The sequence below is a fragment of the Rhodamnia argentea genome, chromosome 5, assembly GCF_020921035.1.
Source record: "Rhodamnia argentea isolate NSW1041297 chromosome 5, ASM2092103v1, whole genome shotgun sequence".
NCBI lineage: Eukaryota > Viridiplantae > Streptophyta > Magnoliopsida > Myrtales > Myrtaceae > Rhodamnia > Rhodamnia argentea.
Window position 1 is genome coordinate 10,866,950 of NC_063154.1, and position 19,443 is coordinate 10,886,392.

At 39.1% G+C, this 19,443-nt stretch overlaps 2 protein-coding genes across 3 annotated transcripts; both read left to right on the forward strand.

The window, feature by feature from the left end:
- The first annotated feature begins 1,358 nt into the window (after window positions 1-1,358).
- Window positions 1,359-10,271, forward strand: LOC115747492 (alpha-1,3-mannosyl-glycoprotein 2-beta-N-acetylglucosaminyltransferase). Of its 2 annotated transcripts, XM_030683675.2 has the most exons (18): window positions 1,359-1,738; window positions 3,337-3,387; window positions 4,268-4,355; window positions 4,758-4,820; window positions 6,456-6,490; window positions 6,588-6,664; window positions 6,777-6,822; window positions 6,968-7,030; window positions 7,260-7,326; window positions 7,393-7,461; window positions 7,542-7,611; window positions 7,792-7,853; window positions 8,310-8,400; window positions 8,491-8,584; window positions 9,052-9,114; window positions 9,189-9,227; window positions 9,310-9,480; window positions 9,938-10,271. In XM_030683675.2, the coding sequence occupies exons 1-18, from the start codon at window positions 1,667-1,669 to the stop codon at window positions 10,052-10,054; spliced, it is 1,338 nt and encodes a 445-aa protein (XP_030539535.1). In that variant the 5' UTR covers window positions 1,359-1,666; the 3' UTR covers window positions 10,055-10,271. The 2 variants fall into 2 exon arrangements, with proteins under 2 accessions (XP_030539535.1, XP_030539536.1); XM_030683676.2 differs by lacking the exon at window positions 4,758-4,820.
- A 1,464-nt stretch (window positions 10,272-11,735) lies between these two features.
- LOC115747435 (protein NUCLEOLAR COMPLEX ASSOCIATED 4) lies at window positions 11,736-18,993 on the forward strand. Its single transcript, XM_030683602.1, has 15 exons — window positions 11,736-12,193; window positions 12,557-12,649; window positions 12,744-12,817; window positions 13,280-13,341; window positions 13,424-13,472; window positions 14,144-14,244; window positions 14,320-14,393; window positions 14,539-14,640; window positions 15,208-15,266; window positions 15,364-15,538; window positions 16,051-16,224; window positions 17,571-17,724; window positions 17,854-17,911; window positions 17,995-18,100; window positions 18,559-18,993. The coding sequence occupies exons 1-15, from the start codon at window positions 11,798-11,800 to the stop codon at window positions 18,760-18,762; spliced, it is 1,881 nt and encodes a 626-aa protein (XP_030539462.1). The 5' UTR covers window positions 11,736-11,797; the 3' UTR covers window positions 18,763-18,993.
- Window positions 18,994-19,443: the final 450 nt, after the last annotated feature.

Sequence of the window (19,443 nt, forward strand, 5' to 3'; positions counted from 1 at the left end):
GGAATTATGCACACTTGTTTAATAAATAATGCGGAAAGTTTATTTGTGATGCTAAAAAAAAAGCCAATCACTGAATGCCACGTGCGTTCTCATGGACTCGGCTGTCCATTGCATCCAAGTCATCATTTTATTTTAGATCCTTTTAGGTCCTTTCCTACATAAGAAAAATATGTACACAATTTCCTTAATTTTACCGAAAAAAGACATTATCGGAGATTTGCATAGGCCAAACGGAAGCGCAAACAATTGCAAAGTGATTCGAGTCGAGGAAAAAAAAGAAAGCAAAAAGTGAACTTGTCACGCTGAATGTACATAACACAATGTTGTGCCTAATTTTCACGAAGAGATCGACGAGATAGGTTTATTAGAATCCGTAAAGAGGAGATTACAATTGTTGGATCACACTCCGTCCAAGTGATTTTTGACGTTCAACCTCCCCGGCCCCCCCCCCCCCCCTCTCTCTTCTCTCTCCTCCTTCTCCCAAAAAAGAAGAAGAAGAAGTGATTTTTGACATCGAAAGCATTGAATGAAGTCCACAATGATTAATTAAGAAAATGCGTAATGAGATAATTAGTCCTTAAACTTTAGCTTAATGTTCAACCATAAATTTTTAATTTATCTAATGCGATCTGTGAACTTTATCACAACGTGTAATGTGGTCCTTAAACATTTACTTTGTTTAATGTTATATTTGAACTTTTAGTACATATTCGGTTTAATCATGAATTATATATAAACGTTTACTATTGTCATTCCATTTATTTAAGCTCATGGATAACATTAAACATATTCATTAGCCTATGGACTAAATTGAAGATGTACCAAAAGTCCAGAAACCGCGTCAAATAATTCAAAAATTCAAAGACGACAATACTACTTTGTTTAAAGTAGTATCTAAACTTTTGGTACATGTTCAGGTTAATCCTTGAATTATATATAAATGTTTATTATTGTCATTCCATTAATTTAAGTTCAAGGACAACATTAAATATATTCATATAGCCTATGGACTAACTTGAACATGTATCAAAAGTCCGAAAACCACATCAAACAATTTAAAAGTTTAGAGACGATATTACATATTGGGCTAAAAATTAGTGATCATATTGAACAAATTAAAAGTTTAGAGATTATATTACACATTAAATCGAAATTAATAGATCATTTGCGTCGTTTTGCCTTAAGAAAAGCTCTCACAACTTGCTTTCCCCGACTAAAGGAGTAGTCCGGCTTATCGGGCACGGTTGACCCTTGAGAAACGCCCACCTAAGAAAAATCTCGGGTCGGACTCGAGAGCTCAGAATCGGGCTACGTCGAGGAAGAATAGCAAGGCCTCGTCTCCAAACAGCCTCCGGCCGGCTTGCTCCGATAGTCCGACTCGGAAAGCCAGTCTCTCGCCTCAGTTCGGTTTGGTTTGACTCGCTACTCGGAGTCGTCGTCGTCGTCGCCGTCGCCGCTTCCAAAGATCATCAAAGCACAAGACGAAGAGCAAAGCGCCCCACATCGACGCTCGAGGATCGCCATTAAAGCCTTCTAAGAATCCTCAAGCTCCTCTCGTTAGCCCGACCTGATCCTTCCTTTCCAGTCGGCCATGTCCAGTGCTCTCGACACCTTCGCCGCGTGATCTTCAGCTGCTACGGCGATTCCCCTCCTCTCCGGCGACACGATGGTGAACAAGTTCCTCTGCGACTTCCGGTTCCTCCTCCTCGCTGCGGCGGTGGCGTTCATCTACATCCAGGTGATTTCTTAGTCCCCTTTCTCTCGCGATCTGGAATATTGCGGTGTGAGCTACCGATAGACGGGCATCTCTGCTCGCAGCTGCTTTTGTGGAGCCTAAATTGTTGGGAGTCATGAGCTATGCCGAGAGGAGAGTGTGTTTGCTTCTTTCATGGCAAGAATCTTTCTTGAGGTTTTGTTGTATTATTGAAGGGGTTATATGTCGTTCTGTAGGTTTGTGTTGTTCATTTCTTTCTCAAACGCCACGCCATTTTGCGTGTAGAATAGAATTCAGAAGCTGAGAATGGCGTGAATAAATACCAAAAAAGTTGTTTCACGCAGTTTGCTAGTGCTGATGGACTGAAAATACGGGCAAATTCAAATGCAGCTTTATCTTAGCTTAAGCATTTTGACGCCACATATGAACCAAAGATTTTGTTCCTTTTTCGTTTGCTTGCATCAGTCGCTGAACTAAAGTAATTACGGAATCATGCGAGATAGAAGGATTAAGGTTTCTTTCCTAACATGTAAAAGAAGTGTTTGATGTAGAACAAATCAGAAGAGGTTGTTAGTACTAGATTGTCTACCCCAAGTAATGATGTAGGAAATTATAGTGGCTGTGGGTCGTCTATTAATCGCACAAGGTCTCGTAACTGTAAAATACCGTAATTTAGATGGCAGTCGCCTTTTGGGCTCTGTTGTGGTGTTACTCTGGAGAATTTTGCTTTGATGACCATGGACAAATAGTACTTTGGGAATTTCAGATCCAATTCTAGGTAATTTGCTGGAAAAATGAATAGATGCTTTGATTCAAGAGCGGGGCCTGTAGCTCAGAGGATTAGAGCACATGGCTACAAACCACGGTGTCGGGGGTTTGAATCCCTCCTCGCCCCTGGGCTAGCTAAAGGGATTGATGAAAGAGCTTGACTGAAGGCTTTGACAGATCCGCTGAAGAAGGATGGGCTTAGAAACTACTCTGAAGAGTAAAATATGGGTCCATTAACTCGGGTATTTGATGCTTTGGTGATAGTATTTTAGGTGAAACTCGTTTTTCTTTTCTCCGCTGGTGTAGTTCCTGGTAAAGGACAAGACATCTTATGATTGAGTACAGGATTGTATTGCCTTTTGCCTCATTCATGGATTTTTAGTTATCTTAGCACATGCTAATAATCTATAACCACATTTAAACTGTTTTTTTTTCTAGATTCACCTTCAACTGCTGCCTTTTCAGCCCTTTAGCTCTCCCATTTCATGTATAAAGTACTGTTCAACAGTATGGGAGATGCCTCATCTCATGATTATCAATAACAGATATCCAAAATGGTTCCTAGCCAGGAAAAAGGATTTGTGTTCAACTTTTCTTTTATCCAGTTTCAGTTAAATCTTTCAGTTCAGTTTCTTCACCAACTTTATTGTTTTGCTTCAGCTTTAAAGAGATGCTTCAGCATCAAGCAATGTACATACCTATGTAACAGTCATGTTGGCTTTCATGATCAATTCTTCTTGCATTAGTCTATGTGTCCAATGGTTGTCCTTACTTCATTGGTTTATCTACCAACATCATATCTTTACTCGTTTGACTTATATCTTTTTGTTTTTGTTTTTTTCCCTCTCCCTTAGATGCGTCTTTTCACGACACAATCAGAATATGCTGATCGACTTGCTGCTGCTGTAAGTCTATCCTAATACCTCATGCTGGTCTCTCATTCTGGATTGATGGCCATTTGAACCTCTAGCTTTGTTTCCAAAAGGATACACATTTGTACGTAGTAAACTTCTTATTATCATGTGCAACCAGCATCTAGACTTTCTAGTTAAGTACATATAAGCTTGGGTAACTTTGTATCTGAAATTCTGTCCACCTGGTGAATTTAAAAAAGAATATTGAGCATGCGGTGGAACCTTTTCCTTGCTGTGTGGGAGGAACCTTTCTAAATTTGTCATGTTAACCATATATTTGACAATGCTAAGTGCTGAATCTCTCTTGCATCGAACTTCTAGTAAATTTACTATCTTGCTTGAAATATCGATTGGAAAGAGTCAATCTGTTCGAGTGAGGATAGGATACCCCATGAAATGATGGTAATTCTCAACTAGTGTTTTTATTGTCAGTCAAGAAGTACTGATGGAAAATCCATTACAATATTTAGTTTGTTTGGTCTTTGGATGGTCTTATTGTGCTGCTGTCGTTTGGGAGGAGTAGCTTCTGAGAGGATCATACTTGAATGATGGTAGTAATTCTCATGTATTGTGTTTAATGATTGATTCAAGAAGTTCTAATGGTGGACCTGTTTCATTTTTTGGTTGGTTTGGTCTTTGGATGGTCTTGTCATGTAAACGTGTTTCCTATGATTGTGTCCTTGGAGTAGCTTGTGGGTAATGACACGAAGTACTTTTATAACGCTATAGTTTATGAAAATATGAGAGGGAGGGAGGAAGGGAGGGAGGGGCGCGGCAGAAACCAGAAATCTAATGCGGGCATCCCCCTTTTCCTAACCCACAGCCACTAGAAATCATCATAGACTTCTTAGATGCATCTTTCATTTTGCAGGTTGAAGCCGAGACTCGTTGTACAAGTCAAATGCGAAAACTAATTGATCAGATAAGCATGCAACAAAGCCGTATTGTGGACCTAGAAGGTGTGGTAATTTGCTTGTGAGCATGTTTTTCCCTCATGTTGCTTCTGTAGAGGACTGGAAATACATGGATCTTATGCAAGCTTGCAGCATATGAATCTTTTAGTACTTGTCTGGCTTCGTGCATCAGGAAAACCGCATTCTGCATTTCTGGATTCTGCCAATTTGGAGTTTGATTGCAATTGTTGTGATGCAGTGCTTTACTTATAGAAACTCAAAATTTTACTGAGTGACTAAAACTGAAGGAGATTAATTATCATTCTTGTGCTGTGGAGTTCTACTACTGGACCTCTCTTTGAAGTTGGAAGAATCCTGTTTATCATTCATCATACTCAATCTGCAATGTATTTGTTTTTGAACGTGCCTTTATCTATATGCTTCACCCACTTGGTGTCTGAAACTCAGAGGATAAGAAACGACAAGATGAAGAATATGGGCAGATGAAGGCTCTTGTTCAAGATCTTGAATGTATGTTAGCTAGTATTTCTGCTCCACTTGTTTGTACTTCTTTCTCATTTTATTTTGACATGCTCATTCTAGTTGTGATCCAGTAGTTGATTTTAAATTTTACAAGTTACGAATGTCCTTTTACTATCAGTCTATTCTACCAATTTAGTCGTACTTTGATGGCCTTTCTTTAAGAATTATGACATGTTTGCAATAAAAAACATTTAATATTCTGACGGGGGAAGATGGTTAACCAATACACTCATTGATTTATGTAGAAGTTGTTGCTAATTTTCCTTACTTGCTGTAAGAAATTCCTAAATCATTATCATGATTCAATAAACATGGTTGTGGATGTCAATTTTTTTGTCCGTTATCTATAAGAAATATTCAATGTCCAATTTAATTGAGAAAGGAAAGTTTAAAAAAGAAGAAGAAGAAGAAGTAAATTCAACTGAAATGATAGAAGAAATGTCCTTGCATATCAGAAATGTACAAGCACAAATTGAAAGAAAAACATCACTAGGCTATACAGAATAAGACCGTAAATTGTTGGTTTTAGTGAGGTGAGCACATTATGGATGCAGAAATCATAAAATATATTTAGATTGATAGAGATAGGCAGTAGAACCTAAAGCTAGCATCAACCAGGATGCATTCGAATGAGAAAACACTCACCATAAAATTGACTGTGCACACGTGTGAGGCAAGCCCTTCATACAACATTATGCCACTAAACTGTGGTGGGGGGTGGGGTTTGGATATAACCTTGTGCAGCTCGTAAAGTTTGCTGTACATGCTGTGTTTAGGTTCTGGATCAGAAAGTATTCAGTAAAGAGATTAACTTCTTGGAAATTTCTTTTGAGTATATATAATTTTACCCTAGCCTTTTTATCCTAGCTGCTACTTTGCCCACTTATTGCTTCTTCGCTTACTACTTGATATAGTACTCAAGTCTCTACCTATGCTTTCATTCATAAAGACGAATAAAGGAGATGTAATATTCTGGAATCTATTCAGGTAGGTATTGCCAAATATCTGCTTATGCAGATGGAACCAAAACGGGTTACATTAAATATTCCTTTGCTCCAACTTCTTCTGTCAAATGGTTGCAGTGCAATAGCATTTCGGGGGATAAAATCAACATAAAGGTTTTGTTTGGGAGAGAAGGGGAGGGGAGGGGAGGAGAGGGGAGGGGAGCGGAGGGAAAATGTAAGGTGTTGTTGAAATATGGGAAAAATTCAAATTTTCGGTGAGAAGAAATGGAGGGAACATTTGGAAAAATTCCCAATTTCTTCACCTGTTTACTTCAATCCATGTCCCAAACAAAGCATAAAGGACCGCAGTGGGTAGAAATGTACAACATTTAGCTCTAACCGATGAAAAGTAGAAACAAAGAATGCTTACTGAGCTGTCTTAGATGGATATCCTCCTGCTGACAAAATTGAATGGAGTGATTCCGTTAATTTTCAGTCAATCTCCTTAAAGGCATCTTTAGAGGGTTTTTATGCTGTTGATTGCTTGCGGGTCTGTCAGTCGGTTTCATCATGTATCTCCTTTTTATGTTAAAATTACACACTTAAGCATATGGAATACCGATTTTGCTGGTGGAATGTCTTAAGTGCTACTAAAGTTTCTCTGTTGCTAATCTTGCAGTTAAAGGCCTTCAAAGACGGGTGGACAAAATACAGGTTTTCTTCTGACAATAATATGTTATTTAGCTTCTCTAGTTTACAAGTTCAATTTTGTTGGTCTAAGTTGATGAGATCTTTTTGTTGGATATATCAGACCCAAGTGGCAGCAGTGGTGATCATGGCATGCAATCGTGCTGATTATCTTGAGAGGACCATTGACTCTATCTTGAAGTATGGCAGATCTATTTTTTTTTTTTTTTTTTTTTTTTTGGGGTTTTGGTGAGAGCTCAAGGCACTTTGTACAGATCAGTTCTCCTATTATTGGATTCTTTTCATTTCCCAGATATCAGAATGTCGTTGCTTCAAAGTACCCACTTTTTGTATCCCAGGTAGTATAACCTCAGTTCCTGTTTTAGCAAAAACAAATCTAGCATTCCTTTATTGCTGTGCTAGCTTTACCCCACGGCCCCCCTCTCCTTCTTTAATGTTTTTGTTCTAATTTATTTGTGTTTGACCACAAAATTGTTTCCGTAGGATGGGTCTGATCCGCAAGTTAGAAAGAAGGCCTTGAGTTATGATCAGTTGACCTACATGCAGGTAAGCTGCTGAGGTCTTTCACGGAACAAGTTTCACACGATTGTTTCTTTATTATCTGAAAATCATGAAACTGAGAAGAGAGAGAGATTTTTGTTGTTTTTGACTATGTCTAGATGAAAGCTGTAATCCTGACTATGTCTAGATGAATGCAGTAATCCTGACCTAGGTTCTTTTGCAGAGGTTTTAGTACTTACCTGTGTATTTGAGAAATAACTGGAGTTCATTGCAGCATTTGGATTCTAAGCCAGTGCAAACTGAAAGGCCTGGGGAGTTAATTGCATACTATAAAATTGCACGTAAGATCGATTTCTTTTGCTATTGCTTTGATAGGTTTTTGCCAATCTCATGTGTGTTCATGTCAGGGCATTACAAATGGGCAATGGATGAATTATTCTACAAACATAATTTCAGTCGAGTAATCATACTTGAAGGTGAAAATATCTTTTTTTGCTGGGTTGCTTTCACTACATCTAAAGTGAGTGCCTATTCACAATCTTTCACCTCAATGCAGATGATATGGAGATTGCACCTGATTTTTTTGATTATTTTGAGGCTGCAGCAGCTCTCATGGAAAAGGATAAGTATAAATTCTGGAAATGCCTAAGCTGTAATTGGATATCTGAATTAAAATGTATGATAACTAACTGTTAAAGAATACCTCGAATAAAAAAAATAATTGGACTTAGGCTCGAATCTAAGTTCTGTGGAGGAAAAAGCACATTATGAACTTTACTGCAATCTTCCATCTCAAACTATGGCAGGACCATTATGGCTGTTTCCTCATGGAATGACAATGGGCAAAAGCAATTCGTGCATGATCCAGGTAAATTCTCATAAACTCTTGCCTTTTTAGGGGAAGAAATGAGGTCTATGCCCCAAACGAAAAAGGTCTTTTGCAGTCCCCATTTCTGAGTGTTAGATATTAAATGTCTTCATGCATGCACATAATCTTATTTTTCTTCTTTTTCGAATGTGCTCAAAAGCTTTGGAACTTTGCTTGGTATAAATGGACAATGAGCTTTACATAAGTAGCGAAGCTAAGTACTTGCTCACTGCCTGCCACATGTGAAAAAATCATTTGAAAATGCTGCTGAAGTTAAATGGCTGAATCAATAGTGTGGGGAATGTTTTTTTTTTTTTTTTTTTTTTTTTGGGGTTGTTATCTTACCATGGATTCAAGTTTGAAGCTTCATTCACAGCCTTATCTACCTTTCTTGTCTAAGATATGTGTTTCCTTCTCCACATCTCTTTTCTTGTAATCTTTTACTGAATTTTGCAGAAATCCTTTACCGATCTGATTTCTTTCCTGGACTTGGATGGATGTTGACCAGATCTACATGGAATGAATTATCGCCAAAGTGGCCTAAGGCATATCCTTATGGGTTTGATATATGTCTTTTTTAAATCACATATGTTGCTGGCTTATATGTCTCCCTAAATTTTCTTTGACAACGCTTCACTTACTGGGACGACTGGTTGAGGCTACAAGAGAACCACAAGGGTCGACAATTTATTCGACCAGAAGTGTGCAGAACTTATAATTTTGGTGAGCATGTAAGTGGATTTTGTACACGCGTACTCTGATTATGGTGATTTCAGTCTTCTGCAGTTAAGTTGCAAGTTTTGCCAGTATCACCTAGTATGTAAGTTAATTTTTTCCTCGCAAGTGGGAGTCCAGTACTCATAGAAGAATTGGGGAATGGATATCCCAAGAAAGAGGGAGAGTCCAGCAATGATGAGGTTCCTCATAGAATTCATTTTGATGACTGTGCTCATGGTAGAGGGCTTTTAATGGTTTTGCGGCGAAGGCCACATCATGTACCTGCTGGGTTACTTTAATATGAATTCGGGAGTTGTATGTTGGATGGCTTGGGGTTGATATGGGAGACAATAGCGCATGTCGTCTACAACTTTGGCATTGCAAAGGATTTGATATGACTACGACTCCTTATATGTTTGCATGTCCATTATCTGAGAAGTTGATACCATGAATGTTTATGACAAATTTGATATTCTCTCAGGGGTCTAGTTTGGGGCAATTTTTCAGACAATATCTTGAGCCAATCAAATTGAATGATGTCCAGGTAATTAATATATTACAAGTTAAGCAAATTGTTGTATTTGTTGTTGACCTTTTGTTATCTTTCATTTATGAAAGGTTGACTGGAAATCCAAGGACTTGAGTTACCTGATGGAGGTATCTGTAGTAGTTTGATTCCTAGAAGTGTCTATGCCTTCTAATGTTCTCCGACTGATGATGTGTCTTCAACTTTTCTCAGGACAAGTATGTTAAGCATTTTGCTGAAATTCTGAAAAATGCTAAACCTATTAATGGAGCTGATGTTGTCCTGAAGGCCTCTAATATACGAGGTGACGTGCGTGTTCAATATAAAGACCAGCCAGATTTTGAACGCATTGCCCGGCAATTTGGTGTCTTTCAGGAATGGAAGGTTAGCGTATTTCTTGATGGGATTTCTTTTAAGTTTATTCTGAGTTTTCTTAGTTTTATGTGGCTAATAAAACCAACAAGGTATCCTTTCTCTGCATTTTGAGCGGATAGTCTAGGATATGTGTCAGTATGAGCCTTTAGTTCAGCAAATGTTGGTTCCATGACTGGGTCTTCGATTATCCAACCATTTAATTGAAATAATCTATATATTCAGTGGATTAATCTGCACATCCAGTGCAGTCGGTACCTGTTACCTGATTCAATGGGATGTAGACACTTGGAGATTCTCCTGCACGACCTTTAGCCAACCCTTAAAATTCACCTTTTATTTTTTGATCCCTGAAATGAGCATGTTTCTATGCCTGCATTGTCCTTGCTAGTGTTAATGTTTCTGCAGTTGGATACTCTCTTTCTGTCTCACTCACACAAAAGTTATGATGCTTTGTCCCTTGTTCCAGGATGGTGTACCAAGGACAGCATATAAAGGAGTAGTTGTCTTCCGGTATCCACCCCCAAGACGTGTGTTTCTAGTGGGTCCGAATTCTTTCAAGCTGCTTGGGATCGAAGGTGTTTGATGTAGGGTTTCACGGCGCTGTTATATCATGGTGCCAGACTTCGGCTTCCTCTTGCCTCCCCAACGCCTAGTGTAACTGGTACATTATTAGAGGAACCGATTGGGCATCACAATCAGAGCTTAACATACAAATACAGGTCATCAGTCAGGTTTAATCCACTGCTGCTTGCTGATGAACAGAAGTGTAGAGGTCTGAGGATTCGATTGGCGATTTTGATTTAGGAGGGAGAGGGAGGATATTTCTGAACGACAGTGTCCAGTCTATATGCATTAAACGGCCAAACCAAGAGTTTGCCATAGGTCATACTAGCTACTTTAGCACTTAATAGCAGGCAACCTTACCATTTTTGTTGCTCCCGGAGGTGGTTTTCTTGTGTCTAGACCCCCCCAAAAAAAAAAAAGGTGCTTTTTCCCCGTCATACTAAGGAACATACATGTTTTTTCTCGCCATTTTTCCCTCGTGTTTTCGTTTCTTGTTCTCCCCTCTTTCTGTTAGTAGGAACAGGAAGGACTAAATGTAAGAAAACCACACGCATTTGTCGAAACTGGGAATTCATGTCTCTTTGTATACGAGCCTGTTGTACCGAACCCCGTGAAGAGGAACTTTCTAGTTGTATCCTGTGTTGTGAATGTGCATGACTTGGGATGGTCTTGTTTTCCGTTTTAACAGGAAGGTTGTGAAAAAATGATGACAATTAAGGGTTTATTAGGATTAGTGTTGTTTTCCTTTCTCCTGATTGAGGAACTCCGGAAGCAAAGCACCAACCTCTTGCAATCTGTGAGGTGAGCCTAAGCTCCTCCTGTACCTTCAGGAACTTTGGTCTGATTGTTTTAACAAATCAGAAATCTTAGGGTTTTGATCTGCCCGACTTTGATTTTTTTTTTATCTGGCTTTTTAATCGTAAGAACAGCAGGTTAATTACTGAAATAAACAATTCACTTTATAGTCATTAGCTAACTTTTGTTTCCACTGCAAAAACTTTCTAGATCGGGCGCTGCTTTGCGCCTCGGTCTTTCATGGCGGCATTCGCCCAAGGTCTTCGGTGGCGATGTTGCTATCCCCCATTGATGAGAGAGAGAGAGAGAGAGAGAGAGAGAGAGAGAGAGAGAGGAGAGATTGTGGCATTGCCGCCATAATCGGTTTGATGAGTCTTGCCTGAGGTCTCCTCTCCTGATCTCGCTTTGCGGGATCCCAGGCGAGCCTCTCATCGTGTTTACTCAACATTGAGGAGGCCAATCGCCTAGGTCGGCGTGAGGACTCTGTAATCTTGGCCAACCTTTTGCCAGGGGTCGCGGGTGCACATCGGACGGCTCATGCCGGGGGACGACGGCTCGCGCCAGGGGTTTCGGGGTTCTTGTGAGTGCGAGGCGAGGCGAGGAGCACGACTTGCCACTTGCACTTTTCTCTCCTTTCTCTTTTGCACTCAAGTTGTCAATTTCAGAGCCATTTTTTTTCCCTAATTATTCCGTTAATCATTCTGAAAATCAAGTAAAATCCTCTACGTAAAGAAACGAAAAATTTGTAGCAAAATAATAAGTCGAGGAATGTAATTTTAACTGAACCAAACAATAATAGATGCAAATTTTTTTTTTTTTTTGAGATTCAATGTCGATTGCCACATGCCTTTACTTAAAAAAAAAAAAAATGATTTAGGTGCCTGAAATTCAAAGTGGTTCTAAACCCTCCTCGCAAACGCAAAACCCTCTCTCTCTCTCTCTCCATCCACCTCCCAACCCTGCGACAATGGCTTCCTCAACCTCAGCTCCCTCCAAGACCCGGAAGAAGAAGAGAGACAAGTACAAGTACAAGCTCAAGGACCTCAAGACCCTCGGCCACCAGCTCCTCTCCTCCCGCGCCCACGTCAACAACCTCCCCATCCTCCTCACCTTCGTCTCCCCCGCCTCGCCGCCGCAGCACGCCCTCGAGTCGCTCCTCTCCCTGCAGTCCTTCTTCACTCCCCTGGCCCCCGACCTCCCTTCGTCCTCTGCTTCCGCCGCTGCTTCGGGCCTCAAGGAGGAGGATGCCGCCAAGGCGGATCCCGAGTTGATTTACAGGACGTGGCTCCGGTCGAAGTTCGATGAGTTCGTTCGGTCGCTCATCGAGGTGGCGGTGTCGGCGCAGGCCGAGGAGACCCTCAAAGTGAGTGAACTGCTCCGGGCGAATCTTCTGTGGGAGTTTCTTTTTCTGTTCGCGTGAGAATTGTTAGCTTTTTTAGTAGAAGTGACTTTGGTTTTTTTCTGTGATTGGCAAGTTGTGAATTTCTGGCATCTGAAGGACGATGTGGTGAACGTGAGCTTGAGTGCTTTTAAAATTGCTATTTGCATTTTAATATCCTGCTCGGAAGAGACATTGTGGCAGCCTGTGATTAGTTTGGTTCATCATAGTTTCGGCACAGTTGATTTCCTTGGCGCTTTGAACGTTTTCTTGTTTCTTTCTTGGATTTCTGCTTGAGCTGTTTTAGGTTTGTAAAGTCGTTATTGTCGAGGATTGTGGCTTGTGTAGGAAATCGTGTCGGATGCTATAATGGAATTCGTGAAGATGGGAAAAAGGGGTAGGTTTCAATCAGCCATTTACTACCAGCTTATACATAGCATTGTAAGCTACCTTTTCATCTCTCTTTGTTTGTGTTCTGGCAATCCATCTTTCTATAACTTGATTAATGATAATGCTCAACCGCTTTGTGTTCCAGGTCTATTCTTCTGCAGAAGTTGAGTTTTTGTTGGAATTGCTTTCGTCGAAGTACTTCAAGTACATTGACATTCGGTATGATGCACTAATAAGCTGCTCGTAACTGTCTTCTTTGCCATGCTTGGAGTTGGAGATAGATTTCTCATGTTGTGCCCTTCATTTTGTTGTATCCACCTTTAAGTGATGTCACAGTTATTTTCTAATTTTTACAAAAGGTTTCATGTTGCGTGTGATGGCAATGAGAGAATGACATCACAGTTATTTTCTGACCTTTGAAAGAGGAAATATATTGCCAGTAACACATAGATGCTTTAACAGTTTTAACTTTCATTCTCTCTTTGGTTAATGGAATCCAAGTAATAAAATTTTGGTGAAACAGAACCACAAATTTTCATTTTGTTTATTGGTGTCAAAATAGGATATGGGGTATAAAAATGGCAAATCTATTCTCTGTTTTTTCTTTTGGAAATGCTATTTTTCAGTGTCATGTTTTCCTGTAGTGCATTCTGTTAACTTTTTGTTATGTTCTTGCTGCAGTTACTTTACGTACATTACACTAGAAAAGCTTTCTAGGAATTTGGAGTCTAAAGATACGAGAGGTACTTGGTGCTCCTCCTTTAAATCTGTGGTACCAGTGCTACTTTTGGTATTTTCGTCATCATTTTGTACTCTTCCTGTCAGATGACAGAAGTTTTGCTGATGGCGGGGATGGGAGAGATTTGAAAGCTAGGTTCGTATATTACATCTTGTTGAGAATGAAATTTTCCAGTAGTTTCATTCTTTAATTCTCTTTTGAGTCTGAAGTCTCGCCAGTTCCTTATCGTGGTGAGACTGGTGTCTGTTTAGCTTGTAGTGACATTATCTGAATATTAGAGGTGTTAATAGCATTTACAGACCTCTGCATAATGTCATGCTCCATTACAAATTGTCTCACTGTGAAAACAATAAAAAGTGACCTAATTGGAAAAGAAGTAGGTTATATGATCATTCTTGTAGTGGTTTTATGATTATTTTTATGGTGGTTCAGGTGCTTTTCTTTTCTCTTACGTAAATGAAGAGCTTCTTATATTGATTTTTTCTTTTTCTCATGGTTTCATAATCTTCTATCTTCTGGTTACTCTTTGGTTTCAAGTTTCAACACATCTCCATGTCCTGGAAATTAACCACAGTTATACGGTTTATAGACAATGTATAGAGTACACCGACTGTTGTAGTAGTTGTTCACAGGAAGATGTTTCTAGATTTATTAGTGGTAAAGGGTTCCTTGGTAGTTAACTAAGCATCAAACTGTTGGCAAATTTATTACATGCCCAAAAAATGCTTAGAATTTAACAACAGAATGATGATCAGTGTCTAGGAGCAATTAGCCTGCCTTTGTGATTGATTTACTACTTGTTGCAGCATCGAGCACTCAATTAGTACGATCCATTACATCATATCACATGTCCCTCCTCTGAATAGCCTGGATGAAAAGTCTGATTGTGAGATGTGGAGTGGTTCAGGTAATGCTGCATGTTCTTCAGGATGTTCATACTTTCTTGTTGCTATATTCAAAATTTCTCTGGTTCAAAAAACAGGTGATGGTAGTGGAACATCCGAGTCTTTTAAACCAGAAGTTGAAAAGCCTAAAAGTGAAAAGCATGACTCTTCTGTATGTATTACTGGTTCATCTACTGCCCTTTAACATTTTCCTGATATGCCTCTTCCACTATACCTTCCAAAAATTCAAAGTGATCCGTATGCTTACTTTCTACTTATAAAATGGGTATTTGCTTCTCTGTTTAACATCTATTCAGGTTCTGTCTGCCACCAAAGTAGCTAAGAAGATAAAATTGAAGTTCACTAAATCATGGATTTCGTTTTTGAGGTTGCCACTTCCACTTGATGTATATAAAGAGGTATGTTCGGGAACTTCTTTATAGTAATGCGCATGAAAGTTTCCAGAGCGTGACTTTCTGTGGTGTCCCTGGTAGCGCTGTCCACTGGTTCACTGTGTTTCATATGATGGTTTGACCATGCAAATGGAGTATAAGATGATGGATTTATCTGTTCATCTTGGTACATCAACATTGGAACAAGTTTCGAGTGCCTGTTGACTGATGCAACTAGTTTGAAGGGGCCTTTGCCATCAAGTATTCTTCATTGCCGATTGTTTGCCATGTAATAATATGGAAAATCTTGTCTTTTCTAAGCAATTATTAATTTTGGCTCCTGAACCTCTTATTATGGTCGACGTTGAATAGTAGTTTGGTATAAGGAACAAATTTTTAGTATAACCTTGTTTGGGTTGCTGGTACTACTGGCTAAACCATGTTTCCTTCATCGTTTTTACTATTGACATTAGTTAACTTATGGCTCATGGTCATATTATCCTTCTATGGTTTCCTGATGGGTAGGGTGTTGTATTGACTGTACGTCCAAAGTTCTATTTAAACTAAATGACATGCCTAGCTTTGGACACTCAGGTTCTGGTCTCTCTCCCTCAGGCAGTTATTCCTCACCTGTCTAATCCCATCATGTTATGGTGAGTTTGCTTCCAGAATTTTTTTTTTTATTTGCTTGTCAATTTGACATCTTTCATGCTTGAGAAACAACTTAAGCTGTAAACTGAACTATTGCAGTGATTTTTTAACGAGATCGTACGACATCGGTGGAGTTGTCAGTGTCATGGCTCTCAGCAGTCTCTTCATCCTCATGACAGAACATGGCTTAGAATATCCCAACTTCTATGAAAAGCTTTATGCCCTATTGCAACCCTCCATCTTCATTGCAAAACACAGGGCGAGATTTTTCGAAGTAAGTTTCACTGATCGTGTCTATTATAGTACCTGACTCTGTATCATTTCTCCAAGCGGTCCTGGATCACATCAATTTTCATCTGAATATGCGATTTATGTTTATGTGGGACCTAGAAATACTCTGAATTGTTATAGAGGCATGAAGTTAGCAATGATCGAGGGTTTTTAATTTGTGTTTGCTCTGAATTATGTTGATGCAATATGTGAACCATTACTGTCGGCAATTAGGTAATGGTAAGTCCTTCAGATGACCGATATGCAAGTTCGTGTAGGGCTGTGCATTAGTAGAGGCTATCCACTAAAGCGATTTGGACCTTTCCTGACATGAAGCTGACATTTTCTGGATGCTTTGCTGGCTTCATTGCTTTCTTATGTTGACCTGCTCATATTGTCAACGATTATACGAATGTGTAAGAGGATGAACTAGAAACTAGAGACATTCTATCTGGCATTCATGCTTTTCTGAACCTTTGGAATGGTTTCTGACCCTATGGTAATTGTTTATTGCAGCTGCTTGATTCCTGCTTAAAATCACCCCTCCTTCCAGCATATTTGGCTGCTGCTTTTGCTAAGAAGCTTAGTCGACTAGCACTTTCTGTGCCTCCAGCAGGGGCACTGGTTATTGTTGCTCTTATCCACAATCTCTTGCGACGGCATCCTTCAATCAACTGTTTGGTGCACAGGGTATTCTTTTAGCCCGGCTTTAAACTTTTTCAAATTCCATGCCTTAAGGTCTGTCTTGATTTAGCGAATTTTTTTTGGTAATTTTCAGAAATTCAAGTAATGTTTAAATTTTGGCTTTTGCTTTTTTTTTAAATGCAAACAAATATGTTTTTTTTTTTTTTTTTTCATCTGATATGTGTGCTATGCACATATCACACCATCTATGTGGTGAATATGGTCTTACAAGTTCCCTGGGATGTCTATTCTGGAACTATTTTTAACTCTTTATAAGATTCTTTTATTCCAGCGCCACTTAAATGGGAAATGGTTACATTGTGGTTTTACAGGATTCTGTGTTAATTGGAATATTTTATGAGATGCATTTAAGCATCTAGGAAAAAAGTTCAAATTTATAATTTGATTGATCAAATTAGTAATATGGAGTATCATTACAATATGTAAAACACTGATGATTCATGTACTTTTTTGAAATGAAGTAGCCCAGTCTTAGGCCAGTGTATTTCGTTACTTGAAAACTATTTATTCTATGGATTTCACTTGAAAGAAAATATTCCGATTTTACGGACATAAGGATACTCACTGTGACTGAAAGGGAATGTTGTGTGCTTCTCAACTTGCATGCTTTGGCAATTTTTGTATGTCAATAAAGAAGGGCCATTGAATTTAGTGATGCCTTATATGATTATATCAACCTGGATGGTGTGTTCTTTGTGTATAGGAAGAAAAGTAATGACTTAACGATGATGTTGGTGTCTAGCTGATGGCATAATGTAGGGTGCAGTTGGAATGGTATTTCATGGTATATGAGCACCCAAAGGATTGGGAAAACGCTTCCATGTTTGTTAAATATTCTCGAATGTGATATGTGGCAATTTACTGCATTGGAGGCCGATATACGTGGGACCCATGTTTTGGCGGCTTGTAGCTGTCTTTTGCAAATATGCAGTTATTTTGTACATTACAGGCATCTCTGTCATGATGCTTTGATAACTTCCCTTATGTAGACCATCGACGGACATACCCCTCTAAAGAATTGACTTCTTAGGATTTTATGGATTGTACGGTTGCAGCTTAATATTTTGTTTGAGCTGAATCTTTAGAAGCAGATTTACCTTTAATTTTTGGTGAAATGGTGGCTCTGTTAGTTTGGGTAACGTAACGATGTATAAGAAAGGATGAGTTGTAGGCTTGGAAGTTAATATTTTTTCTGAGCTTCCACCAGGACTCTTTGAAGGAAGTTTTACCTTTTACTGGAATGATGCTTCTGTTTGACTGATTGCTCCTCCCCGCCCCACTCACCAAAGAAATAAACTCTCACGCACACAAATATTTGTGGAGATGTGCAGGAAGATAGTGAGTCCGAGGCCAAGGATCATCTGAAATTGGAAGAGCAGACTGCTGGCAATGGAAATGACTCAACTGGCAAAGATTTGTCTAAAAAACCTGGTTTTGATCATTTCCGGGTTGCTGAAGTTAATCCTGTGAAGACTAATGCAATGAGTAAGCAGGCTAAATTCTCTACATCTTATGCTGAGCTTAACTCATTCAAAAAATTGGCATTCGCATGGCAGAATAACATTCTTTGTTGCGTTGTAACATGCTGATGAGTGATGACATTTCTCTTTGCAGGAAGTTCACTTTGGGAAATTGATACGTTACGACACCATTACTGTCCTCCAGTTTCAAGGTATGGGAGACACGTCCTGGTGTTATATTCTAGTGCACTTTACATCCTACTTTTAACTCTACTTCTTTCCCTGTGCATATCAGGTTCGTCTTATCATTGGAGAATGATTTGACAGTCCGGGCTAAGACAACGGAAGTCGGCATTAATGATTTTAGTTCTGGTTCATATGGAACAATATTTGGAGAGGAGGTAAAATGATTTTTAAGTCCAAATTCCAAAACTCATCTCACTTTCTGTGGTGCTGCGCTTAAGATCTAATACATACTCCTATCTGCCTCCATTATTTTTTTTCACTTCTGTACTTTTTGTCTCGGTCTGTTTTGTCTTCTCAATTTCATTGGGGAACAGCTAGATTGGAATCTGTTCCGGGGGCAGGCTTTTTGCCCTTTACATGTTTGTTCTTTGCAACTCATGGCTGATTTACATGTCCTATATGTCTTGGAGGGAGCTTGTCTGTCAAGTACATAGTGTCTTCTGATGTTCAATGAGTTTCAAATTTGCCTGTTGCATTCCTCTAATGTAGTCTGTTTTTTCAGGAAATATGCTGTCGATGTATCAATCAAAATCATATGTTTATATTTGCTGTGACTTTAATTGTATTATGTAATTTCTTCTCTCTCCATAACCATTTCTTGTACCCGTCACAGATGAGACGAAGGGTGAAGCAGGTGCCCCTTGCATTTTATACAGCAACTCCCTCAGCTTTGTTCTCAGAATCTGATTTTCCTGGTTGGACTTTCCATTATGAAAATGGGGAGAAAACGGATGCCAACGATGATGATGGCACAACTAAGAATGTGATTGAAGATCACGCTCACTTATCTGCGAAACGTCAGCGAGTGGAATCCTGATGACTAAAGCTCTCATCTACCTTCTGCTGTGGTCCCATGCTTCCATACCTGGTCATTGCCGCTGAGGATTTTTTTGGCGTAAGCTGCAGTTTAGTAACGTATACCAATTCTTAAAGAATTGACCATTAGATCCAAATCTTGTTGTAAATTAACTTTGAAGGGACGTGAACACATTGAAAAATTGTTCGTGTCATTATTTTGCTAATATTTATCTTGATTGAAATTTTGAAATATGTTGGCGCACTTTGTAGATTCTCCTGCCAGTTGATAATTGAGATCACATAATCTGATAAGAGTACCATTGAAGCAATTTTGAGCTATGAATGATACACACTTCGCATGGATTTGAACGAGTTGCCATTGGGGATGGTGACAGCGGCTAGTCATTCTTGTTTGGGAAAAGCTATCAAAAATACTAAATTATGTCTACTGTGACATATTTATCTCAATTTTTTTTTTGTGACACTAAAAATTTTAACCTTGCACTCGTATAACACATTAACTATGAAACCAGAAACCCCAAGCTTTTATTTCTTGGTTTGAGAAGTGCATTGTTGGAACTGGATTGGAACACCAAGCGGCCCTAGATTGTTTGTGTTATACATTTACTTCAAATTATTTTTTTGTGATACATAAAATTTCAAATTTGTAGGTGTGTGACACATTTATAATATTTTGGTA